At 43.0% G+C, this 27,127-nt stretch overlaps 2 protein-coding genes across 2 annotated transcripts; both read right to left on the bottom strand.

The window, feature by feature from the left end:
- Positions 1-10,013: 10,013 nt before the first annotated feature.
- LOC139330353 (GTPase IMAP family member 8-like) lies at positions 10,014-17,067 on the bottom strand. Its single transcript, XM_070961206.1, has 6 exons — positions 16,914-17,067; positions 15,011-15,727; positions 13,911-14,609; positions 10,652-11,431; positions 10,381-10,554; positions 10,014-10,292 (listed from the first exon to the last, which is right to left on the bottom strand). Exons 1-6 carry the CDS (start codon positions 16,927-16,929, stop codon positions 10,084-10,086), a joined length of 2,595 nt encoding a protein of 864 aa, XP_070817307.1. The 5' UTR covers positions 16,930-17,067; the 3' UTR covers positions 10,014-10,083.
- A 1,973-nt stretch (positions 17,068-19,040) lies between these two features.
- LOC139330605 (Fc receptor-like protein 6) lies at positions 19,041-25,882 on the bottom strand. Its single transcript, XM_070961607.1, has 8 exons — positions 25,753-25,882; positions 24,665-24,703; positions 24,242-24,544; positions 20,619-20,921; positions 20,162-20,434; positions 20,020-20,058; positions 19,463-19,547; positions 19,041-19,327 (listed from the first exon to the last, which is right to left on the bottom strand). The coding sequence occupies exons 1-8, from the start codon at positions 25,781-25,783 to the stop codon at positions 19,165-19,167; spliced, it is 1,236 nt and encodes a 411-aa protein (XP_070817708.1). The 5' UTR covers positions 25,784-25,882; the 3' UTR covers positions 19,041-19,164.
- Between the last annotated feature and the right edge of the window lie 1,245 nt (positions 25,883-27,127).

The following is a 27,127-nucleotide window of genomic DNA, read 5'->3' as shown; positions in this document are numbered from 1 at the left end:
TTTAGATGTTGGACAGATATTGATGTCATAACGGCGATCTTAAAAAAATAAATAGATCAAATGAAATCAAACCTGGACTCGACGGCCAGCAAAAAGTAACTGGTCTCCATCCTGAATCATGTCCGCGTTTTTCAACCGGCGTACAAAGCGACTTCAGTGACACAGAAAACAAGATTGGCTACAATGAACAACGTTCAAAGCCGAGCGTAGCCAACCTGAGAGTGAGATTTGAGCAGAAGAAGGTAAGAAGTACTATTTTATATCGCTGTTCATTTTAAATATGAACCCTTACTTGTGATTCATTTCAGTCTTAATCAGCTTTTATCCCACATGGTCGCTCATCGGCGTACAGTGGACAAAGAGTGACGGGGCAACATCCATCGCCATAACACCTGAGTGAAATAGGTGTGTTGACGACGGGAGTGTCCGCTCCACGTTATATTCGACCGTTATGAGTTTTGATCCTAAATCCTCAGTTAACATTTGCGTCTACAATTTGCAAATTCTAATTTTTCCCGATTTTTATTTTTTTTAAACAAACGTTTGCATTTTTGTGACGTCACATCTGTCAGGGCGTGACATCACTTATAATTGTGACATCACGATTTTCAGCCAATGCGGTGTCACTTCCTGATTAGTTATTTTTTGAATCAGTTGTGGTTGTGATTGGATGATTAAAGATCTAAGCTCAAAGATCAAAGGAGAATTCTTACATATATATCAAGCAGTGCCTTTGATGCAGTTGTAGTCAATATTGATCAAATGAGAGTTGGAGAAGTGAGTACTAGTTAAATTCAGTAGAAACTTATCTTTCAGACATGGCTACAAAGGAAAGAATTTTTCAGGTGTATGAAGTCCTGCCTTGCAAATCAGGCCGTTACATGATAACAGATTTCCTGGGTGAGGGTGTTTATGGACAAGTGGTTGAGTGTGTACACACAACCACAATGGAGAAGATGGCTGTGAAGATTTTGCAGAAACAGTTCTCCTCAGTTGCTGAAGAAGAGGTGAATATGTTTCAAGAACTTGAAAAACACCTTGACCAAAACAAGAACAACTTGGTCAGATTAACTGACCATTTTACACACAAGGGACACGTTTGTCTGGCATTTGAAAAGCTGGACATCAGTCTTCAAGAACTGATGAAGAAGAAGAGGAAGAGCATTTCTAAAACAATGTCTTTGTCTCAGATTAGAGTGATCGCACAGCAGATGCTGGTGGCTCTGAATGCCCTCAAGAGTGTAGGTGTGGTACACACAGACATCAAGCCAGATAACATAATGATGGTTAATCAACAGTCGCATCCCTTCAAGCTGAGATTGATTGATTTTGGTCTGGCCTTTCCGGTTTCCAATTTGAGCCCTGGCGTCCAAATCCAGCCTCTTGCTTACCGTGCCCCAGAGGTCATTTTGGGCCTCCCATTGAGTGAGGCTGTTGATATGTGGAGCCTCGGGTGTGTTCTGGCGTTCGCGTACCTTGGCAAACACCTGTTCGCATTTCGGCAGGAATCTGAGCTCATGGGATTCATCACGCAGATCCAGGGTCAGCCTGGCGATGACCTGCTGGACTCTGGGATTCATACCCACAAATATTTTGTTCGCTCTCAGGACTCCCCTAATGCGTCATGGAAGCTGATTAGAGACGAAAATGTAAAACCACTGGGCTTTTCTCGGACATTTACCAGTTTCAATGACATATTGAACACCCGCCCAGAAGCAGACAATCCCGCTGAGCAAGAGGATGCAGCAGCCTTTTTAAGCCTCCTCAAACGCATGCTGCATGTGGATCCTGAAAAACGAATCACCCCCAGTGAAGCTTTAGGGCACCGTTTTATCACGATGAAACACTTAAGTCCTCGCTCTACCAACAATAACAACAATTACATGGACGCAGCCTGTTTGGCTATTGAGAAGTGCCAGTTGGAGCAGTCATCAGTGGAATTCAGGTGCTTTGCAACATCCAGCGAAGTGGTAAGTTTCCACAGACCGTTCACCGGCAGCCAGGATGACTTACATGCAGATGAAGAAGAAACCAACACAAAGACCAATGGCAGACCAGCAGACATAGATGAAACAGTCGCTGATGGCCCAAGACATGCCTCCACAACCACAGCTGACAGAACCGCTGCTGGCAATGATGATGGACCACCAGCCGCAGCAGGCGTAGATGAAACCACCGCTGCTGGGACCAATCAGCAACCACCAGGCACAAATGAGGCACCTTCACCTGCCTCTGTTAAACGTAATTCAGATGGGAACAACACTTGCCATGGTCGAGGAGACAAAGTCAAAAAATTGAAAAGGTGGTTCCAGAGACAGTTCTCCAAGGTGAAGAGTTGTTTCAGGTGTTACAGGAAAGCAGATGTCACTGACTGAAGACAGCAAAGCGGTGCACAGGTTGGTGTTGTCACCACACAACAAGAGGGCTCTGGGTTCAAACCTGCTTTCTATGTGTTTACATCATCCTATCATGGGTTACTTGTAGGGATGATGAGATTCACCAATTCATATCGGTGATCCGATACAAACATCGGATATAATTCACGATTGAATTTACGGTGCTTCTCTTCTAGCCTGTCTGCATCTGTAAATTCCATGGTTAAATCGATTATTTCATGTTCTAGTACTATTCCCCGGGCGGCACGGTGACGCAGCAGCTAGTGCGTGTGTCTCACAGCAGGAAGGTTGCCGGTTCGATCCCCGGGCGGGGCCTTTCTGTGTGAAGCTTGCATGTTCTTCCCGTGCATGCGTGGGTTCTCTCCGGGTGCTCCGGCTTCCTCCCACAGACCAAAAACATGCTCATTAGGTTAATTGGTGACTCTAAGATTGCCCGTAGGTGTGAGTGTGAGTGTGAATGGTTGTTTGTCTTGTGCTTTATGCTTCTGTAAAGCACTTTGAATTGCCTAGTGTGTGAATTGTGCTATACAAATAAATTCGCCTTTGCCTTTGTGTGTTGCTGTGCGATCGACTGGCGACCGGTCCAGGTTGTACCCCGCCTCTCGCCCGTTGACAGCTTGCATAGGCTCCAGCCCCCCCGCAACCCCGAAAGGGATAGGCGGTATAGAAAAAGGATGGAATAGTATTCCCTACCTAGACATGTTTTTCGAGGCAACCTGAATCCACCATCGCTCCTCCTTCACTGACTCAAGTGTTGTTCACAACACTTATTTTTACATTTCCAATTTTTTTCTTTCTTACATCTAAATCAAACTTAAATAATAAACAAAAAAAAAAAATAACAACAAAAACAATGTTCAAACATTCTTTCAGAGAATATCTTTTTTTCAGTGAAATGACAATGTGCTTACCTATTTATAATGTAATTAACAGTAGCCCCTCTGCAGGCAGCAAGAGCTGCCTCTGTTTTTTAGATCTTGTACAGATATTGATGTCATTGTAATGGTGATCTTTAAAGCAAATAGATAAATAACATAAAATAATAATACCTGGTCTTGAAAGCCAGCAACATCAATAAAAGGATTGGTTTCCATTATATTATGGTACATCAAGTTAGAGTACATTGTAGGGGTGTCATGATTTTCCAGATCAACGTTTTGTTTTGACTTCAGTTTTAAGGTCATGCTTTAAATCAAGGGCTCTATTTTCGACTCCGCGCAGCGCAAAGTCAGGTCCGCTGCGCCGATGGGGCGTGGCGGCGCAGACTTTGGTATTTTCGTGAGCTCCACATCCCCACCTCCTTCTCATTTCAGTCCCACCCAGCGGCGCAACTCGGAAAGAGGGAGGGGAGAAGGCGTGGAGTGGGTTTGGCACAGCCGAGTCAAATCTTCACCAATCACAGCAGCTCCTCGCCTCACCTTTAAGAACACCGCTGGCGAGGCGCATGGCAAGTTTCCAGGAGACTGACGTCACTCATGTCTCCTGACATCCGTTTGTATTACTTTGCACACCCGTTTGTATATACTGTTTATTTTTTCTCATTATATATATATATATATTGTTTTATATGATGTTCTATATTTTGTGGTATATTTTGTTTTTGTTGCAGTTTTGAGCACTGCAACAAAAACAATTTCCCCTCGGGAATAAATAAAGGATTTCTGATTCTGATGTCTAAATATGAGGTCCTTAGATGGTAAATCCTCCTCCTCCTCCTCCTCCTCCTCCTCCTCCTCCTCCTCCTCCTCCTCCTCCTCCTCCTCAAAGCAATGATGTACTCCATCTTTGTAGATAACGTTAAGCATTACAATGATAACATTTGTATTTGGAATGAAATGACGTGGGTAATAGCGGACAATGATCATCACTTACGTTTTTCACGTGTCTGTCTCTCGAGTGCTCTGAGATGATTAGTTTGCATCCCTGTTTCATCTGTGTACATTAGGTCAGGTTGAGTGACCATTACGCGTGCCGAACGCGCTTGCGATGTCGTCAGATGAGATACTGATCAAAATATATAAATTTAGGTCTGACTGTATGTGCTGACTCAGACAGCTGCATTGAATCATGGCTGTTGCTAATTATTGATCGCAGTGTGCGTTCGATGACTGACCGAACACCGCTGAAAACACCGTTAAAACCACGCTGCCGTCTTGTTGACGGTGTGATATATGGCGTCATCACGTTTTCAGTGGATAGCCGTTATTATCTAGCAGCCACACATCCAGAGGGGTGTCCCTGTGCCGACCCGGGGAAAGTGGCATACACGTTTATCACCAGGCAATTTGAGTCACAGATCATCAGACATCCCTGTTTCATCTGTGCACATTCAGTCAGGTTGAGTGACCATTACGCGTGCCGAACGCGCTTTCGATGTGGTCAGATGAGATACGGATCAAAATATATAAATTTAGGTCTGACTGTATGTGCTGACTCAGATAGTTGCATTGAATCGCGGCTGTTGCTAATAATTGATCGCAGTGAAATGCCAGACACTGTGGAAACCTGACTGTGAGGTATTGGTGACGTGAGCGCACGAGTTGACGAGGTCTGAGGTGGCGAGCTTTCAGCGCACTTTTACGCCGCCGGTGCATACCGAAATGGTCGAAAATTCCAATGCGCCGGCTCATTATGCCGACACCTCCCCCCTACTGCGCCCATTCTGGCTCACCTCTATACGCCTCGGTCTATCAAAATACCAAATGCGCCGTGCGCCTGCCTGCGCCGCTCGAAAACACAACTGCGCCGGCGGCAGCCTGCGCCGCGCCGGCAGCGGAGTCGAAAATAGAGCCCCAACTGTTATTTTTTCAGCAGCTATTCTATTGTTAGATTATCAAGTTTTGATTTGTGAAGATCAAGAGACCACTGAATATATGGGTTGGCATTTAGTGTCATTTACATTTTCAAATTAATCTTTGAAAAGACAGACAGACTTTTAAATCACACTTAGGCCGTATGGTCAGATTTAAATAATTCAAATGTAATAAGAATAGCTTACAATAATTGGACTGGGAATCAAAATCATGACACCCCTGTGGTATTGATTTCATATTCGAGTAGATTATCCTGCTGAGACAGTTCACTCAGGAACATCAGCTTCAGTGTCCAAGTCGTCGTGTGGCAGCTCAGATCTGTATCCTGAAGTCTGAGAGAAGCCGGAGCTCTGCTTGTTTTCTGCATCTGTGCTGATCTGAAGTGTGGCCAGCCAATGCAGAACATTATTAATGTGGCTGGTTGATCTGTCTGACAAAGAGTCAGCGGGCGATGGTGCTGGACTGTCTCCCGCCACTGCAAATGAAACAAAGCACAATTTGACAGTGACTGCATGCTCGCTGCTATTGCAAACGCTCTAAATTACAATGAAAGTTTTATTTACAGTCTGGCATCAAGAAGCTCTTGCTGTTCCGCAGATGATCTGAGGATCTCATAATGTCCTTGTCCAGCCTGCCAATTTCCAGGCTGATCTTTGTGTCCTTCTCGCATAGGCTCCAGCCCCCCCGCAACCCCGAAAGGGATAGGCGGTATAGAAAAAGGATGGAATAGTATTCCCTACCTAGACATGTTTTTCGAGGCAACCTGAATCCACCATCGCTCCTCCTTCACTGACTCAAGCGTTGTTCACAACACTTATTTTTACATTTCCAATTTTTTTCTTTCTTACATCTAAATCAAACTTAAATAAAAAAAAAACAAACAAAAAAAAAACCAATGTTCAAACATTCTTTCAGAGAATATCTTTTTTTCAGTGCAATGACAATGTGCTTACCTAATCATAATGTAATTAACAGTAGCCCCTCTGCAGGCAGCAAGAGCTGCCTCTGTCTTTTAGATGTTGGACAGATATTGATGTCATAACGGCGATCTTAAAAAAATAAATAGATCAAATGAAATCAAACCTGGACTCGACGGCCAGCAAAAAGTAACTGGTCTCCATCCTGAATCATGTCCGCGTTTTTCAACCGGCGTACAAAGCGACTTCAGTGACACAGAAAACAAGATTGGCTACAATGAACAACGTTCAAAGCCGAGCGTAGCCAACCTGAGAGTGAGATTTGAGCAGAAGAAGGTAAGAAGTACTATTTTATATCGCTGTTCATTTTAAATATGAACCCTTACTTGTGATTCATTTCAGTCTTAATCAGCTTTTATCCCACATGGTCGCTCATTGGCGTACAGTGGACAAAGAGTGACGGGGCAACATCCATCGCCATAACACCTGAGTGAAATAGGTGTGTTGACGACGGGAGTGTCCGCTCCAGGTTATATTCGACCGTTATGAGTTTTGATCCTAAATCCTCAGTTAACATTTGCGTCTACAATTTGCAAATTCAAATTTTTCCCGATTTTTATTTTTTTTAAACAAATGTTTGCATTTTTGTGACGTCACATCTGTCAGGGCGTGACATCACTTATAATTGTGACATCACGATTTTCAGCCAATGCGGTGTCACTTCCTGATTAGTTATTTTTTGAATCAGTTGTGGTTGTGATTGGATGATTAAAGATCTAAGCTCAAAGATCAAAGGAGAATTCTTACATATATATCAAGCAGTGCCTTTGATGCAGTTGTAGTCAATATTGATCAAATGAGAGTTGGAGAAGTGAGTACTAGTTAAATTCAGTAGAAACTTATCTTTCAGACATGGCTACAAAGGAAAGAATTTTTCAGGTGTATGAAGTCCTGCCTTGCAAATCAGGCCGTTACATGATAACAGATTTCCTGGGTGAGGGTGTTTATGGACAAGTGGTTGAGTGTGTACACACAACCACAATGGAGAAGATGGCTGTGAAGATTTTGCAGAAACAGTTCTCCTCAGTTGCTGAAGAAGAGGTGAATATGTTTCAAGAACTTGAAAAACATCTTGACCAAAACAAGAACAACTTGGTCAGATTAACTGACCATTTTACACACAAGGGACACGTTTGTCTGGCATTTGAAAAGCTGGACATCAGTCTTCAAGAACTGATGAAGAAGAAGAGGAAGAGCATTTCTAAAACAATGTCTTTGTCTCAGATTAGAGTGATCGCACAGCAGATGCTGGTGGCTCTGAATGCCCTCAAGAGTGTAGGTGTGGTACACACAGACATCAAGCCAGATAACATAATGATGGTTAATCAACAGTCGCATCCCTTCAAGCTGAGATTGATTGATTTTGGTCTGGCCTTTCCGGTTTCCAATTTGAGCCCTGGCGTCCAAATCCAGCCTCTTGCTTACCGTGCCCCAGAGGTCATTTTGGGCCTCCCATTGAGTGAGGCTGTTGATATGTGGAGCCTCGGGTGTGTTCTGGCTTTCGCGTACCTTGGCAAACACCTGTTCGCATTTCGGCAGGAATCTGAGCTCATGGGATTCATCACGCAGATCCAGGGTCAGCCTGGCGATGACCTGCTGGACTCTGGGATTCATACCCACAAATATTTTGTTCACTCTCAGGACTCCCCTAATGCGTCATGGAAGCTGATTAGAGACGAAAATGTAAAACCACTGGGCTTTTCTCGGACATTTACCAGTTTCAATGACATATTGAACACCCGCCCAGAAGCAGACAATCCCGCTGAGCAAGAGGATGCAGCAGCCTTTTTAAGCCTCCTCAAACGCATGCTGCATGTGGATCCTGAAAAACGAATCACCCCCAGTGAAGCTTTAGGGCACCGTTTTATCACGATGAAACACTTAAGTCCTCGCTCTACCAACAATAACAACAATTACATGGACGCAGCCTGTTTGGCTATTGAGAAGTGCCAGTTGGAGCAGTCATCAGTGGAATTCAGGTGCTTTGCAACATCCAGCGAAGTGGTAAGTTTCCACAGACCGTTCACCGGCAGCCAGGATGACTTACATGCAGATGAAGAAGAAACCAACACAAAGACCAATGGCAGACCAGCAGACATAGATGAAACAGTCGCTGATGGCCCAAGACATGCCTCCACAACCACAGCTGACAGAACCGCTGCTGGCAATGATGATGGACCACCAGCCGCAGCAGGCGTAGATGAAACCACCGCTGCTGGGACCAATCAGCAACCACCAGGCACAAATGAGGCACCTTCACCTGCCTCTGTTAAACGTAATTCAGATGGGAACAACACTTGCCATGGTCGAGGAGACAAAGTCAAAAAATTGAAAAGGTGGTTCCAGAGACAGTTCTCCAAGGTGAAGAGTTGTTTCAGGTGTTACAGGAAAGCAGATGTTACTGACTGAAGACAGCAAAGCGGTGCACAGGTTGGTGTTGTCACCACACAACAAGAGGGCTCTGGGTTCAAACCTGCTTTCTATGTGTTTACATCATCCTATCATGGGTTACTTGTAGGGATGATGAGATTCACCAATTCATATCGGTGATCCGATACAAACATCGGATATAATTCATGATTGAATTTACGGTGCTTCTCTTCTAGCCTGTCTGCATCTGTAAATTCCATGGTTAAATCGATTATTTCATGTTCTAGTACTATTCCCTGGGCGGCACGGTGACGCAGCAGCTAGTGCGTGTGTCTCACAGCAGGAAGGTTGCCGGTTCGATCCCCGGGCGGGGCCTTTCTGTGTGAAGCTTGCATGTTCTTCCCGTGCATGCGTGGGTTCTCTCCGGGTGCTCCGGCTTCCTCCCACAGACCAAAAACATGCTCATTAGGTTAATTGGTGACTCTAAGATTGCCCGTAGGTGTGAGTGTGAGTGTGAATGGTTGTTTGTCTTGTGCTTTATGCTTCTGTAAAGCACTTTGAATTGCCTAGTGTGTGAATTGTGCTATACAAATAAATTCGCCTTTGCCTTTGTGTGTTGCTCTGCGATCGACTGGCGACCGGTCCAGGTTGTACGCCGCCTCTCGCCCGTTGACAGCTTGCATAGGCTCCAGCCCCCCGCAACCCCAAAAAGGATAGGCGGTATAGAAAAAGGATGGAATAGTATTCCCTACCTAGACATGTTTTCCGAGGCAACCTGAATCCACCATCGCTCCTCCTTCACTGACTCAAGTGTTGTTCACAACACTTATTTTTACATTTCCAATTTTTTTCTTTCTTACATCTAAATCAAACTTAAATAAAAAAAACAACAACAAGAACAATGTTCAAACATTCTTTCAGAGAATATCTTTTTTTCAGTGAAATGACAATGTGCTTACCTATTTATAATGTAATTAACAGTAGCCCCTCTGCAGGCAGCAAGAGCTGCCTCAGTCTTTTAGATCTTGTACAGATATTGATGTCATTGTAATGGTGATCTTTAAAGCAAATAGATAAATAACATAAAATAATAATACCTGGTCTTGAAAGCCAGCAACTTCAATAAAAGGATTGGTTTCCATTATATTATGGTACATCAAGTTAGAGTACATTGTAGGGGTGTCATGATTTTCCAGATCAACGTTTTGTTTTGACTTCAGTTTTAAGGTCATGGTTCAAATCAACTGTTATTTTTTCAGCAGCTATTCTATTGTTAGATAATCAAGTTTTGATTTGTGAAGATCAAGAGATCACTGAATATATGGGTTGGCATTTAGTGTCATTTACATTTTCAAATTAATCTTTGAAAAGACAGACAGACTTTTAAATCACACTTAGGCCGTATGGTCAGATTTAAATAATTCAAATGTAATAAGAATAGCTTACAATAACTGGACTGGGAATCAAAATCATGACACCCCTGTGGTATTGATTTCATATTCGAGTAAATTATCCTGCTGAGACAATTCAATCAGGAACATCAGCTTCAGTGTCCAAGTCGTCGTGTGGCAGCTCAGATCTGTATCCTGAAGTCTGAGAGAAGCCGGAGCTCTGCTTGTTTTCTGCATCTGTGCTGATCTGAAGTGTGGCCAGCCAATGCAGAACATTATTAATGTGGCTGGTTGATCTGTCTGACAAAGAGTCAGCGGGCGATGGTGCTGGACTGTCTCCCGCCACTGCAAATGAAACAAAGCACAATTTGACAGTGACTGCATGCTCGCTGCTATTGCAAACGCTCTAAATTACAATGAAAGTTTTATTTACAGTCTGGCATCAAGAAGCTCTTGCTGTTCCGCAGATGATCTGAGGATCTCATTATGTCCTTGTCCAGCCTGCCAATTTCCAGGCTGATCTTTGTGTCTATGTTTTCCTCCTTCTCCTTTCCATCTTTCTTCCTCTGGCCAATACCCCTGGTTTTGATTTTGGTCATGTCACCAACTAAAAATTGATCATCAAAACAAAAGATTAAGCTTCAAACAACATATTTATGTTAAGATGTGGAAAATAATCATCTTCATCACAGCATTATACTCACTCAGTGACTTGGATTTAGTGTTTGCCACACTTTCCCTAATATCAGCTTGCAGCTCCAGGAGTGTTTCCCTGAAGCCCATCATCAGCTCCAGCTCTCTCCTCCTGTATTCCTCCTGGACTCGCTGCTGGAGCACATTTTTGAGCTGCCTCCTCCTGAACTTCTCTTCAATTCTCACTTGGATGTTGGTCATATCGGGGCAGAAGAGCCGACCGTTGTTCCCTGCCACCATTTCCTCTATCTTCTCAAGCAGCTCGGTGACCTGACTCATATCGGTTTTCTTCATATTGTTGATGACATGGTATCTGTTCTCACACATATCTACCAACCAGCGCAGAGCACTGGGCTCCCTCTCAATGTGTTCTTCTATGGATTTATCTGCAAGATTGTCTCCGTATGTGAACAATACCATTGTGTGTTTCCAGACGCTGGCATCAAAGAGGTTCATGTACTCCTTCAGGGCGGCCTGTTGAGCTTCCCTGAATGTCAGGTCCAAGGGGACCACCAGCAGAACAGCATGAACCCCCAGAGGGCTCACTGACAGACCTTGACAAATTTCTTTGTCTGTCTCTTCAGTGCAGCGGGAGGCCTCCGTCCACCAGCCCGGGGTGTCGATCACTGTAATCAACCTGCCAGCAACTTCCCCCTCCTCCACCTGACAGTGCGTATTCTGACTGGTGGTGAACACTTTTTTACGCAGGAGGTTGTTACCTGTCGCACTCTTTCCAGATGTCTTCTGACCAAGAAACACTAGCCTCAGCTCCTGCAGTTTATTTCTGGAAACTGAGAAGAAAACAACTTCATGATTGCAGAATGAAAAAAAATCACATCCTGTACACACACACAGTAATGACCAGTGGGGCGGTTTTGTACCATTATATCTTTATGGTTTATAGCAGATATAGAAGACAGTAAACAAAGTCATCTGACACAATAATATTGAACTTAGTCTCGTGCATGGGTACACACTTTGAACATCTACGTCGAATGGCTATTGGTGGAAAAAAATGCCAACCATAAATAGAAGCAAATTCACGGTTGTAATGAAAATCATCAGGATCATAGGCAGCATCTGACCTACGCAGAATTTTTGAGATAAATCAGTACTTGAGTTTTAGAAAGACTAACCGATATGATGATGGCGCTAGATCAAATGTGACGACCAGACTTATTGCAATTTTTGGGGGGGACATGAACATTTGAAGCAAATTCCATGAGAATCCATCCAATAGTTCAGTCTGGACAAAAGCGGTGGACTCACCAGCCCACAGACTGACAGAGGTACATTCATATGTATATTTAGTGCTGTCAAAAATATCGCGTTATTAAGGCGTTAACGCAAATCAATTTTAATGGCGTCATTTTTTTTTATCGCGCGATTAACGTTCTTTGAGACCTAGTGAACTTGTAGTTTTTTATAAGCTGTGGCCACTGCTAGTAACGTTACAAAAACTACAGGATCCGATTGTAAACGGAAACAAAACAATAAACACGCCCCACGCATGTTTTGGTCTTTCCTGCTCGCTAGCTGTGAAAGAGTAGGCGGATGTCAAGCGCGAAACGCCGAAATGGATGCGAACAAGAGTTGAGTTTGCTTTGAATGCACTTTTTAGCGTGATTTCCTCATTTGTAAATTTTATGATCTTGATTGCTTTAAGGAAAATGTCATTTCCTCTGTTTTATACATATATATTTTCGCCTGTTTTGGAGCTGGTGGTTCCGTTTCTGAATGGTAAGATTTTATTTTGAAGACCAGTATTTTCTACTTCCTTGCTTCCTGTATTGCACTACCGGGAAAAATAAAGGCATTTGACAACGGCATTTAAGAGCTAACGGTAAAAAACGCTAAAAGTTTAAAGGCAAGGTGAAACGGAAACCAACATTTCAAAGGCTGTATGTTTTCTAGCTACCCCCGAGGAGGCACAAGGTTGGTGTGTTATGTCTTTTACTCAACTATATGTCGATTTATATCGGAAATATGTTAACTCTGTTGACCGCTTGCTTGGTAAATTGGCGGCTTATTGCGTGTTATAACGCTGTGTTGTGTTGTGAGTGCTGTGTTTGTTTGCCATCTATTACACATACAAGCAGAAAATTTATTGTTTTGCTTTTGTTTATTTGACAGTTCTCACGTTGGTTTAAAGGAGGTTTGTGACAACAATAAACATTAAACCATCAGTCGAGTCTTTCACCATCTCTCGGCGGGTATGCTACATAAGCCATGGTTCAACTGCACTATAGGCTAAATCCTAGTTTCCAATTATGTGCACTTTTTCTTGTATCACCCTGTTTTGATCCCGTAGAAAGGGTTGTTGAAGGGGCTTTTTTGTAACCAAGCATTTATTTTTTTGTCATCTGTTTATTGACAGTGTTAAAATGTGTGAGATTTGATTCATTCAAATGTGAATGACTGCTCAAAGTGAGAATGTTAGTGTGAAATATAACACTACACGTTATTGTTGTCAATAAAAAACATTTGTAAAAGCAAGCCTATACACTTTTCCATGTTGATAACAATATTTAAATGATAATTAATGGGACATTTGGAATAGATAAAAATGTGCGATTAATTTGCGATTAATCGCGAGTTAACTATGACATTTATGTGATTAATCGCGATTAAATATTTTAATCGATTGACAGCACTAATATATATATGACGTGTCTTATATATAGACTTAATTACCGTACTCACTGACATATTAGTCACTGTGTACTGCCCATTGATCACCTCTGAAACTGCTTACATCAAGGTGTCCAGCTGACCACCTGGGTTCAGATTTCACTACTGCCCGAATGGCTCTGCGCAGATTTGGCCCCAGATTTGCTTCTAATTCTTCAATTTCATGTTGAGATTGGCAGGACAAAGTCATTTACGACTTGCAAATGAGCACAGGAACCTGAAAAAGAAACCTGCAGTCTAATCAAATGCATCAGTGCTCCTTTGCATTTTTTCAAGCGTTGGCATGCTGTCATCAAAACAACCACCATGTCCTGCACTGATGAGGTATGCTCCTGTTATGTCCTTGTCAGGGACACATCACGATGGTGTTTACACTACAAAAGATATGTGGTCACACGCGTACCATACTGCTTTGGCAAGTGGATTGAGCGATGGGATCACAATGCTTCCTGCAGTGCTTTAGTATTTCTGTCATTTTTGTCCACCCCTGTTACCTATTCACTCCCAAAGAGTGGAAATGGCTCTGACAATGCCAGACTCATTTACTTGTGACACTAATGCTCAGTGACTGAACCATACCTCTGAGGGATTTCCTTTTGGCCTTGACTTGACTTTGCCTCAGTCTGGCTCCTTCTTCCACTCTTCGTCTTTTCTCTTCGATGGTCAGAAATATCTTCTCATGAGGGACAAAATGCTCCCAACCATTTCCAGCCACGGTCCCAGTGATCTTCTCTAGCAGCTCTGTGATTTGAGTGCCATCATCTGCGTTCTTGTTATCAATAACATGATATCTGTTTCCACATTTTTCAACCAGGGATTGCAGGGCCTCTCCCTCGCCTTCAATGTACTGCTCGATGGTGTTTGTCCCCAGCCAGTCTCCCCTGGTGAAAACTACTATAGTGTGTCTCCACACTTCTTCTCCAAGAAGCTCCATGTGTGTTGTCACTGCATTTAAGTGTTTGGCATTGAAGGATGCATCTGCATCTATCACCAGCAGGAAGACATGAGGCCCAGGGGGGCACAGAAAGATGCTGCGCAGCACTTCCTCTTTGATCGCTTCAGGAGTGTCAAACACAGAGAAGCCTTTCCACCAACCTGGTGTGTCAACAAGAGTTATTTCAGTTTTACCCACAAAACCCTGCCTGGCCACCGACTGTGCTGTTCTTTTTCCATCTTCTGGCTCTTTGATTCCAAAGATGGTGTTCCCTACCGAGGTTTTCCCAACGCTTCGGCTTCCCAAGAGAATCATCTGGAGTTTTGGGACGGTTTTCGTCTCTTCTGTTCAGCAAAACAAAGCTTGATTAGTCAAGGAGTTTCCAGAGATGTACACAAGTTATTGAACTTACTAAACTACTTAAGAGCTTGACAAATGGTTATAAAGCAACTAATAAATATTAGATTTAATTGGACAATGAAAAGATGCATTAATGATTGAAATATCACCTCACATCACCAATACTTTTGTTTTAGCAATCGTTCGGAAGTGTTCACGCCAAACATGAAGCAGGGTGCGGCTATAATCGAAGACAATGCAAAGTCTTGTCTTTGCAGGAATGGACGGCGAGCGACATGAACGACGCAGCACGAACACATTCCCACCTATTCCTTTAAAGCTGTAAACTATGATACAACAATATGTAATACATGTAGTGTTTGAGTGCAACTGCTGTCACGTTCACCTGAAATGAGTGTTTTCATTTGCTGTCTTTGTTCCTCCGCCCTCCTCTGTCTCTTTTCTGCCCTTTCAGCCACCACCTGTTGCTTCTCTTTAATGATGTTGAACGTCTGCTCATCCACCTCGTAGTAACCGCCATTGCTGTGCCACGCCATCACATCTATCTTCTCCAGCAGCTGTGTCACCTGAGATGAGTCACTCTTCTTGTTATTGAACACATGGTACCTATTCCTGCATCTTTCTATTAACCACTTGAGCGCATCTCCCTCGCTCTCAATGTGCTGCTCGATTGTTTTCCCTCCGAGGAAGTCCCCACAGGTGAACAGCACCATGGTGTATCTCCAAACCCGCTCCCCGAGGAGCTTCATGTGCTCCTCCACGGTCCTCCTCTGCTCCACAGAGAAAGCACAGTCTATGGGAATGACGAGGAGGAAAGCATTTGGTCCAGGTGGACATTTGGACGCGTTGAGTTTAAATCTTTGCTTGTCCCGCTCCGGGATCTCGGCGAGGGAGAGGGAGCCGCTCCATCCTGGAGCATCGACCACGATGAGCTTCCTGCCTCCGACCTCTTCATGTCTTACTTCAGTCTCAATGGTTCGGGTTCGGCCACATTCAAACCTGTCGTTTCCCAGGATGGTGTTGCCGCAGGAGCTCTTTCCAGCCCACCTCCCACCAATCAGGATGACCCTGACCTCGGACAGGACGATGATGTCTTTGTCCTCTAGAAAAACAAGGAAAACATGATCTGAGTCACTTTTTGGGCCAGATGTGAAGAAATAGAGAATGACAGTTTTACCAGAATGTCATGTTTTCAGTAACTTTGTGAAGCAGCGACATCGGTTTGATGATAATGCATTTTGTTATCGAACTGGCTGAGAAACTTTCATCAAAGGAAGTCAGCAGATTTCCTCCTGCTGAGGAGGAGAACACAGTCAGCTGAGGTTATGAAGGTTATCACACAGGCTGTCTGCTGCTGTCTCTGTGGTGAACTTGCGCTTGTGTTGTTCCTCTGGGGTTTTATGACAGAGTTATTTTCGACTCTCTTAATCCCTTTCATTTGAGAGATGAGGTGGGAAGAATAGCACGAAGGTGAGACCAAACCGAAATCAGTGAGACGTTTTTAGAATGACCCTGAACCGAAACAAATCACAGACAAATCATTCTGAGGCAACATCAAACGAAACTGCAAGGAAAGAAGATCAACAAAATCAGCCGCGGATGACTCATCTCCTCCTGTATATGCAACCGAAACGGAAAATGCAGTGAGCGACGAGAGAAACGCTGAAACACTGCATGACGGAGTGCAGTGCAACACAATAACTGAATACTTCATGTCCTAAAATGTTCTTTTTTGGTGGCAAGTTTTATGTTTAGAGACTGATCTTTGTGGTGGTTTTATATTTGACTACATTATAGTGTGTGTGTGTGTGTGTGTGTGTGTGTGTGTGTGTGTGTGTGTGTAAAATAGCCGCCCATCTACACCACAAACAACAATTTAAAATGCTAAATTTAGAACAAGCTGTTTTGGCTGTGACTCAGTGTGTAGACAAAGCTGCTGGGGTGGAGTTTCACCCTTCAGGAAGGTGTTTTAATAAAGATGATGGGAATCAATGGTGTTGTGTGTCCTTAGAGTCAGGTCTAACTGGTTTTATTGAGGATACTGCTTTTTGCTTTTTGTTTAGCGTAACTGGCCTGCATCAATATTGCATGTTACGAAGGAGAAAGGGGAAGTACAGTCAATATTTTTGTTTATATGTCGCTCGTTGGCACAAGCTCATGCTGCATGAGCATTTAAAACAGTTTTCATCTATACAACTTATCAAGTCCTCTTTACTAATAAGGTACTTACACAGGTTAAATTACACAGCCAGCCATGTATCTTCACTACAACTGCTTGATAAACTTACCGAGATCGTTTTCCATTCTTAGTGGACTTCTCTTTTCTTGGACGAGTTACTACCAGCTAACCACCCTGGAGGGTTCAGCGGAGGTCAGCGGATGGAGTCTATCCTCAGGTAAAAATATTGGAAGAAAACAGGTTTTCAGGCATATTGTACAGCCAGTCCAGGCAGCAGTGACTGAATAGAGTGAGAGAACAAAGGCAACTGCAACTGCAACTATCTGGAAGGCAGTCTCTCATTACAGGCTGTCTAACCGGTTTTACCCACAAAGCCCAAGAGCTTGTCTAATCACGCCAACTACATTTATCTGCATTCATTTAGTAAGGCCTTGTATGATAGGATCAAACTGACTGGATCTCCTCAGTGATATTTTTGCAGATGACGGCAGATTTCCTTCACCTTGTCTCATTATGCTGAAGGACTGTTGTGTAAATGTTAACCTCTGTCCTAACCACAGCCCTGTCTCCTCTCTGTGCCGGGCATATCTTTGGGAACTGAGAGCAAAGATTTGACTTGAAGCGGATTTTCGTACATGATTCTGGCAGACTGACGGTGTCTGCATGCATAATTTAGATGGCACTGGATGAGCTTGTGTTAGTTGTTCGTTGCCTATACTTGCCTCTGCAAACACTTCTCATTATAAGAGTCCCTCCAGTGAAGCCTCATCGATAAAGAAATGTGCTTCACTGACACAGCCCAGATTTAAAACATTATCAGAAATGAGTACATTTCTTTTCATCTCAGATTTGCTGTTCACTTTAACAAAAAGAAAGCGAAAACAAACTCTAATGAGGTCCATTTTCAGGCCTCAAGGCAATAACAGTGAGAAAGGCTGTGAATAAAATGCTCAGTAGTACTGTGGAATAAATCAAATCAAAACTGAAGATGTGTTGCATGTGTTTATTTTACAGTGATGTGCTTTAAATTACAAAAAATACAGTATGTTCAAAGATGAGTCCTGCATCGTGCTGCCTTAATTATCCTGACAGATACATAATGGAAACTACAGTACAAACCTGTCTTTCAGTCAGCTATTCCGTGCATGGATTATGTATTTACAGGGCTGATATTGGATGTCCAGGCTCTGACTTCCTCATTACCAAAATCATACTCTAAGATCCGCACAGCAGAGATTGAGGAGTGACCATGAACGGATTATAAGACAATGAGCCCCGAGCACAGACGTGTAAACCCCACCACCTCTTCTACATGAGAGCAAGACATCCCGACTGAAAGAGGCACGACCGCTAACGCCTTGTTTTTCTTTATAGCTGTTTCGCATCTCTTTGTAGTTGATCTCCATATCTATAAAACAATTCAATCAAGTATAATCATCAATATCAGACAGCAAGACAAAGCAAGCAAAAATATCAAGAGGAGCTACGAGAAGGAACGTGCGGTCAAAAATGAGAAATAACACAACTTGTCAGTGTAAATTAGATGTTTTTTCATTTATTGTACTGTACATATACTGTAGTGATGTCACAGCTCGCAAAAGAGGAGCATCTATATTTAATGGAATAAAGTCGGTAAATTTAAATCCTTTGATGAACTGAAGAACTGATTTAAAACACATCAAATACACAACATGTTTAAAATATAAAGGTGATAGATATTAAATGCGCTTCCTAAACAGTGGGACAGGTGAGACTTGAAATAATTACCATGATTTTTTTCTGAATTTGTTAGTATAGCACAAACTATTTACAACAGTTCTTATGTGGATAAACTAAACAGCAATACAAACTTGAATAACAAGTACAGGAGGTCAGTTAACGAGCTTTCATCAGTATTTCAAGTGTTCATTAACTTTTCAGAAATGTGGATTTTCAAGTAAAGTCTTCATCTATAGAAGACTGTATGTCAGAGACTTGCATGATTATCTGTAACTATCTGTTCTGGATCTGTCAGTTATTTCTTGTTTCATGGGAAAATATTACAAAGATTGTCTTTTTGATATTATTGGAAACTTTGTTCAACTGGAACCATTTAAAGATTTGCACCAATTCTTTATTAACATTTTGCATCAGTTCTAAAATCGTTGTGTGAAGCGGCAAAATTTGTACCATCAGCAAACAGAGAGATCTTAAAAACCACAGGCTGGTCATTGACAACGAAAGCAACGGGCCAAGAGTACGTCCTCTTTTTGACATGTGACCATCAGGGTCCTGTTTTAAGCAGCACTGACTGAACTACGTTATCTCATAGGTTTCACTCCAGTTAGTTTTTTCTGTATACTTCAGGTGAGAGTGATCCTTTAAGTGCCAGGATATAAGTGCTTATCCAACAGATTGGACATCTCCATCCAGGACAGGTCCCACTGCACTTCTGTCACGTCCTGCTTGGTTGCAGGAAGCTCCACCGCTGGCAGATCCTCTTTGGACACTGGGCAGCAGCTCCGCATGCGAAAGGTCTGGTACCTTCGCGTAAATACCACAATCAATGCTGAACAGGATGTTTGATTTGTGATTCATGCCAAAAATATTTCTGTCTACTGACACGCGCAACTGTAGAAGCTGAGAAGCAAAGATTATATAACAGATGCCGTGACTTACCTGTAGTGACGGACTAGAAAAACAGTGAGAGGAACGAGGAACATCAGTACAATGCCACAAGACACAATGATCCATTTCCAGGAGTCTGATGAGGAGAACAAATGATATTCATCTGAATGTGTCTGATCAGACACAGGTCTAATTTCTCTTTAACAGCTGCAATCACACTAAGAAACCTTTGAGTGTGGAATGAGGTAACCTGACTCATTGGAGTAATGGATGCTGATGTCATATTACTGAGTGTAATAAACAGATAAAACAAAAGTTGAACAGTTTGAAAAATGAACTAAAAGCTATTTGTAATTGTACCTTTAGATTTCACTACTGCTAATGAATAAGCTTTTTAGACAACTGAAAGGATATAACAGCTTCAGATGAAAAAACTTCAGGCATATCAGAAATATAAGAAATGAAAGATTAATAAATGGTTCATAAACCATTGAAGCATTGCTGAATAATGACTCATGAGTAAGTGGAGCTCTTTGCTTTACTCTGTGTTAATGTTATCATCAATTATTCCCTCTAATGGATGTAATCACAATGTGAAATCTTTTTACCACTCATGGACGCAGCTGTCCCATCTGACGTGAGGTTACCTAAAAGACACAGCAATTGACATCATTCACTGATCCGCTCTGATCTCACACCAGGCAGAATGATGAACATTAGCATCGAATGCGATGAAGCCACACAGCTGACCTCGGCCCGGTCTCACTGAGAGCCAGCTCTCCGGACTCTCCACCTTTCTGTCCTGGGACGCACACTTGTAGAGGCCTTCGTCCTCCTGTGTCACATTCTCGAGAGTCATCTTTATGACTCTGTCTGAAGATGAGGACGTTAAAGTGACCATTTCTACTCCATTTTTAAAGAAGGATGCTTTACTGTGGTTGCCTGTCCAGTACTGGCAATACAAGACCACTTTATCGCCCTCAAACACAGGGAAGGCTGGAGTCCTCAGGATGATGGTACCATCTGTGGGAGAAAGATAGAAGACAAACGGCTTCATTATAAGTCCACAGTCATTGTTATGTTTCCTTTAAATACGGTCACTCACACACCACATTTAAACCACATTTGAACCATGTTTTTCCTTTATTTTCTGGTTTCTCCCCCAGTTTGTCCAGCGTCTTTAACGACACTCTCACACAAGACTCACAGCTTACTGTGATGTTGACTGCGTTGCTGCGGCCCTCAGCGCCCTCACACCAGTACAGTCCACTGCTCCCAGTGCCAGCAGTGAACACGCACGTGTCTGATGTGTCTGCACCAACAGCGCCTCCTAGTGGCGAACACATGTCAGTGTAGAGGATCCTTTTCCTCACTCTACGGCCCGGAGAGAACAGCCTGAGCATCCAGCCTGAGGAGTTTGTCTGGGACGTGGGACACTGGACGGTGAAACGCTCCCCTCTGAAGAGCTGTCTGGTGCTGGGAGTCAGAGTCAGTGAGGGAGGGGGCAGCTCTGGTGGAGAAAGACAGACAAAGGGAGTAGAAGAAGAAAAAGTCAATCAGACATAAAGCTGTCTCATTTTGTTTGACAAACAGTTCCTTGTTGTTTACTATAAATGCACTAGTGGTTCTGCATGTCTGGCTGCAGATTAATGTCTCAATTGGAGGCATAATCAATATAACTGCATATCTTTCCAAAATACGTTCATCACATAAGTACCATGTACTATCACAATAACTGTCTGAGGTTCCCAGCAACAGCTGAAAGAAAATCAGGGATGCAGCTTTTGTCAATTAGGCTCCAAAGCTGTGGAACGCGCTAGCACAGATATCAGGGGCGACAGCTCGCTTCACGTCACGCTAAAAACTCACGTCTTTATTTTAGTCTTTACAGGCCTGAAACCTGTCTGTTATACCTCACACCTAAAATGCTGATTTTAACGTGATTTCATGCATTCTGTGTGCTCTGTTTTTAACTTTATCTTATTATTATTATTCAGTGTTTTGGTCCATAATGTTATCCATACTTTTTATTGTATTTTTGCTCTTATTTTTTTTCTTGTTTTAACTATTGTTGTAAAGTGGGTTTTGTTCTTTTGTCTGTTTTTCATTCTGCCTTTTATGCATGCAATGTTTTATAGTAAAAAACTTTGAGCTGCCTTTTTGGTGTGAAAGGTCCCGCATAAATAAAGTTTATTATTATTATTGTTATGCAACAACGTGCAGTGATGAGGAAGGAAGAGTGCTGTGACACTCAGTGAGCAGCAGATGGCCGAAGCAGACGTTGTGCACTGTGTACTGAGACATCTGGTACTGCAGTACACTGCTTGACCTATTTCAAAGAATGCAAATGGTGTAATTCTCTTTTCACTTGAAACTCGGCTTAACTTTATTATACTGCACATCTATATATTTTTTTATATTATAGTTATTCATCTGTTTTATGGCTCTGGGCATGGCTTCTGTGGGTCGGTCCAGACTGAAATATTTCAACAACTCTTGGACAGATTGCCCTGAAATATTGTGCAGACATTTGTGGTCCCCCACAGGATGAATCGCTCCCTGAAAATTAGATTCAGATATTAATGTTTCCCTCAAGATGAATTGTAATAACTTTGGTCAGTTTTCCATCTACCGCAATCTTTAGGTCAAATTTTCAATTTGTTCTTTTCTTTGTGGCGAAATACCTAAAAAACTAATGTCGTTCCCTTCAGCCTCACCCGTGCTTTGTGTTTGGTGTGAATTAGCAAACCAACCGTGGAGTGGAGGCGGGGCTTAGTGATCTCCAGGCCAATGTTTCATTTTTAAAATACCATCAAATTTCTGTAACGTCCCCTCAGGCTCTCTGACTGGACAGGCAGATCAATGGAGACGAGTTCTCTCACAGAGGAAATGTCGACATATATAGGTCTTAACATTGTCATGAGGGGGTTTCTGTCGTGTGTGTCCTGTTCGTGGCACAGCCGGTGAGCGAGGTTGCTAGCCAGCTGCTCAGACTGGTTTATGGACGAACAGTTATGGATAATAAAAGGTTTTTGTGAAGTTTTCTCCTTTTGAATTAGCAAGCGATGTGCTCCTTTTCTTCTTCTTCTTCAAGGTTTTACGGCAGCTGGCACCCACAATGTTCTATTACTGCCACCTTCTGGTTTTACTCCCCATTTCTTCTTCTTCTTCTTCTTCTTCTTCTTCTTCTTCTTCTTCTTCTTCGTCTTCTTCTTCTTCTTCTTCTTCTTCTTCTTCTTCTTCTTCTTCTTTGAGGTTTTACAGCAGCATGATGTATTCATTTTAAGGGGAGATACTACAACATCCCCTTCGAGCCGTCTCTCCAGTCCTTAGAAAAAGAAACATTCATGTCCTCCCTTGCTGATTGTCCCCACAGTCTAATATACTTTTAACATTGTCCTCCACCCGCCCTACTTCCCATAACTGTGTCATCATTTCTTATCAGCCATGTATATGTATGATATAAGAATATGCTCAGCTGTCTCAGCCTCATGACGCTCATTTCGAAGGCCCGTTGGATGTTTTCCTATGATGAATCGCGTACTGTTATGGCTGCTGTGCCCAATTCTCAGCCTGCTTAATATGATTTGCTCTTTCCTCTTATTTCTGCTTCTTAATATACCCACTGAATGTAAATGTCTCCCTTTTATTGCCTTATCCCGATGCTGTTGTCACTGTTAGGTCAACTGTCTCCACACTCTGTCTTCTCTCACCTCTAATTTTGATAGTTTAATATTGTCTTCAACCATTCCTTTTTTGACTGCTTCCCAGGACACCTGAATGTGCTGGGACCCACACGAATGTCACATTTTTCCTCTGTCGAACAATTCTTCAGTTAGCACTCGAGATTCTCAGAACTTTCTTTGTGTGGTCTGTCCTTCTCTCAACACATCTGCAGCAGCCTTTTTGCAGGATGGCTACCTCCATGCCCCCTATTGGATATTGATCCAATAGTTGGCCATCAGACGTAGCCATAACGGCATCTCACTTACTTCAACTTGGCATGCACACACTGGTGAAGTTCTAACTGCTCCTAAACATAATCTTAGAGCCCAGGCTTGCATGGTATCCAGGTGTGCTTGCACACATTTTGCTGCTCTTCCAATACTTCCATAATCTAATCAGGATCTTACTAAAGTTACATAAATGGGTTTCAGTGATGCAAAGTCAGCTCCCCATTCCAATCCTCAATGTGGTCGTCTTCCGCTTGTCTTATATATATTCCCAATTACAACGTCCAGAAGCGTTTACAGATAGCACCACGTTGTCTCCAGTTACTCTGTGGAGTCTCAGGTTTCAAATGACACCTCACTCAACCAATCACGATCTGCCATATGAAGCCTTCCAACCAGAGAAGCCAATAACAGCCTGAGTTGAAAAGAAGGGCCTGCTTCCTGTCTTCTGTGTGAAGTTGGGGCCAGTCACAACCGATTTTGCAGATGACTGGCGCTTCGACTAGCCAATAAAATAAAACACGCCGATATGGCCCTTCAGTTGGTTATTTATAGCTCTGGTCAACTCAGATCAAGGATTTCAATGATAATAGGGTATAAGACAAGGTTTGAAGTAATAAATATACTAAATTACACCAATATATAAAAATATACCGGCAAAATCTGGGTACAGATAAGAATATAAGTTATTAACATCATTGCTCCTGTGAATGTTGTAAGTTCTGAGGTCAAAGCAATAGAAAAGTAGCTGGAGAAATGTGTCGCTGCATGAGAAGTCAGTCCAGGACGACTCAACCTTTCCAGTCTCGTGTGTTGTCGTGTGCATACGGGAGTAACCTGATGCCTCACTGCAGAGGTTGTAGCTGCTGCTGCTCACCTGACACACTAAGCATGGCCAGGTGGCTGAGGAGCACCACAGAGGTGGTGTTGCTCCCCCGTCGTTCGGCTTGGCACTGGTAGCTGCCCGCGTCCTCCCTCGTTACCGCAGTGATGGAGTAGCTGTCGCCGGAGACCAGGTGCCTGGGGTCTGGGGTCGGAGCAAGGCGTGGTTTGTGCCTGAACCACCGGTAGCTCCACACAAAACTGGAGTTTGACTCCACTGTGCACTGCAGCAACACACACTCACCAAGGTAGATGTTTGACCCCGGAGGCCACACGGACACGCTGACTCTCAGAGACTCTGCGGGAAGACAGAGACTCCATTATGGTCTGCTGTTTGTCACACTTGTGCCTAATATACTGTAGATGTGTGTGTATGAGCCAGGTGCACTCTCTGTCTGTGTGTGTTTACTGTCAGTACCTTTAGATGCAGCAGCTTGGAGAACAACTGCAGCTACACCTGAAATAAAGAGAAATTACTGTACACAAACACTCCACAACACACACACACACACACACACACACACACACACACACACACACACACACACACACACACACACACACACACACCTCCTTATGTTCTCATAGACTACCACAGCTTGTTTCTGCCACGTTGGTGGCATTCTGGGTACATTATGTTTAGTCTACAGTCTGCTCTGCCAATCAGGAGTAAGATGTATTAACTTGAACACCACAGGCAGCTCGGATGGTTTGTTCCCACATGGCGGAGATCCACATCGTCAGTTATGGTTCACTGCTGATTCTGCATTATATAACAAAGACAACCTCAAGTAAAATTTCCAAAAAAGTTCATCTCCGCAGGCAGATTTAATACAGCTAACGCCAGCAAACTTATGTCTGTAAGACATGAAAACAATCTCTAATTCTGCCGAGACGTTGCTAAGAAGACACAAACCATCCGAGTTACAGTCTTTATATAACGGACGCACACACAGTCGCAGCGCTGCCACACAGTGTGACAGAGAGGAGAGCTTCCTGTTCCTTAATGAGACTGTTCAGACGGTTATCATCCCCATGGGAACAGAAGGAATGCACACACAGTTGCTGTATTTTCCCATTCGACAACACACGCACATTTACAGTAACATAGTACTACAACTGTAGTGACACACTTTTGCACATGACACATGGTTGTCAAGGATGGAACAGCACAACTATTTGGCAGCTTTGTCCAAATCATTTCCATTAGCCTTATTCGGATTCTGGCTGGTGCACATCATTTTAATTTAGCACTATCTGAAACTCCCAGCTGCAGGCCCAGTATAATTTATAACCCTGCATGCCGTACTGATATACTGATATCTGCATCAAATGAGAGAGTGCAGCTCAACACTGCTCTGACAGCTGAGCACAGACAGTACTTTAATGAAAACATAGATGTTTCTTGTAAGTCTTCCCAGTAGAGGCCTGTCTGAATGCAGTCATTCACGAGTTAAAAAGTGGCAGGTGTGCGCCAATCAGTCAGGTTTTATCCATGATACTCACCCAGCAGTGAGGAGATAAGGATGACGTTCATTCTGTCGAATGTCCAAAATTAGATGTGCAGCTCCTCTGTGGTAATTACGATTTTAAGATCTCCACCACTTTAAAAATGATGTGCAGCCGAGAAATCCACTGTTGTTTTCCGCAATCCTTTTATTTTCTGAGATACGACACAGAGAATAATAGTATCTCTTAGGAGGAGTTTCTACTGACTATCGCAGCAAACCACAGGCAGAGATGGTCATCTTGGTGGAGACATTTCCTTCCTCTGTCAACTACTTAACAGGCGGAGCCATCAGACAGCAGAATCCAGGCAAAGAGGTGAAGATCCCAAAGCACAATACAACCAATTTACTCTCAACAAGCAGTTTTACAGTTTCCTTGTAAAAATCTCTGCCTGGCTGATATCATCACCATCATCATTTATTATGCATATATATGACCTACCCAACCTGCTGCCTGCAAATGTGTATTGTTCGCACAATTTCTCATATTTTCCCAATCAATTGCCCCAAATTAAGCTTCTGGTGTATGTATTACCTGCCAATGCTGGGTAAATCATAGCCTGTCCACCACTTTGCTCCACACTAAAACATCTTGACAGCTATTAAATAGATTAGCATGAAAATTTCTGCAAACATTTGTGGTTCCCAGATGACAGAGCCGACTTATTTTGTGGATTTCCTGATTTTCCATTAGTGCCACAGTGAGGTTCACATTTGTGGTTTTGAGTTGCATTGGATTTTCATAAAATTTGGTTCAGACATTCGGGATGAGTTGTATTACTGTTGGCAAACCACTGACTTTTTATCTAAGGCCACGGTGAGTTCTTTGTTTTATGACCAAACACTGAACGTCAGCCTGAGCTGCACTCTGTGTTTAGTGTTTAGTCTCTATGAAGCTCAGTGACAGTGGCTGATACCCCCAAACTCCAAACACTAATCCAACCGTGGGCAAAGGGGTGGAGCTTGGGTGGAGCTGAGGTGGGTCGAATGAGTTTGAATCCTGTTTATTTCTGCTGTAATGTTGTGCTTTTTCTAATAAGAGGGTCTGTGGGCCATTCAAGGAACTGAAGTTTTTACGTATTGGTTTGATTGTTCAGCTGCTCGATTTATCTCTGCAGATTGAGATCTTATTTTGTTAGAGTCAGTCAATTATGCACACAGCAGTAGCATCAGTGCTCTATCAGAAGCAGAGCAACGGTCACACTGAGTGGGACAGCAGACACCAGAGCCACTGACTCCGAACAACGACCCACATTAGCTTTCCTGCTAAAGTCTCTTTCTTGTCTAACTAACACACATGAACACATGTCTGTGCTACACCTTAGCTTGCTCAGTTTGCAGGCTCTAAAGTTGATAAGCTGCTCAGCTGCAGC

Source organism: Chaetodon trifascialis, chromosome 4, assembly GCF_039877785.1.
Source record: "Chaetodon trifascialis isolate fChaTrf1 chromosome 4, fChaTrf1.hap1, whole genome shotgun sequence".
NCBI lineage: Eukaryota > Metazoa > Chordata > Actinopteri > Chaetodontiformes > Chaetodontidae > Chaetodon > Chaetodon trifascialis.
The sequence above is the reverse complement of the archived record's forward strand: the minus strand, read 5'-3'. Positions and strand labels throughout refer to the sequence as shown.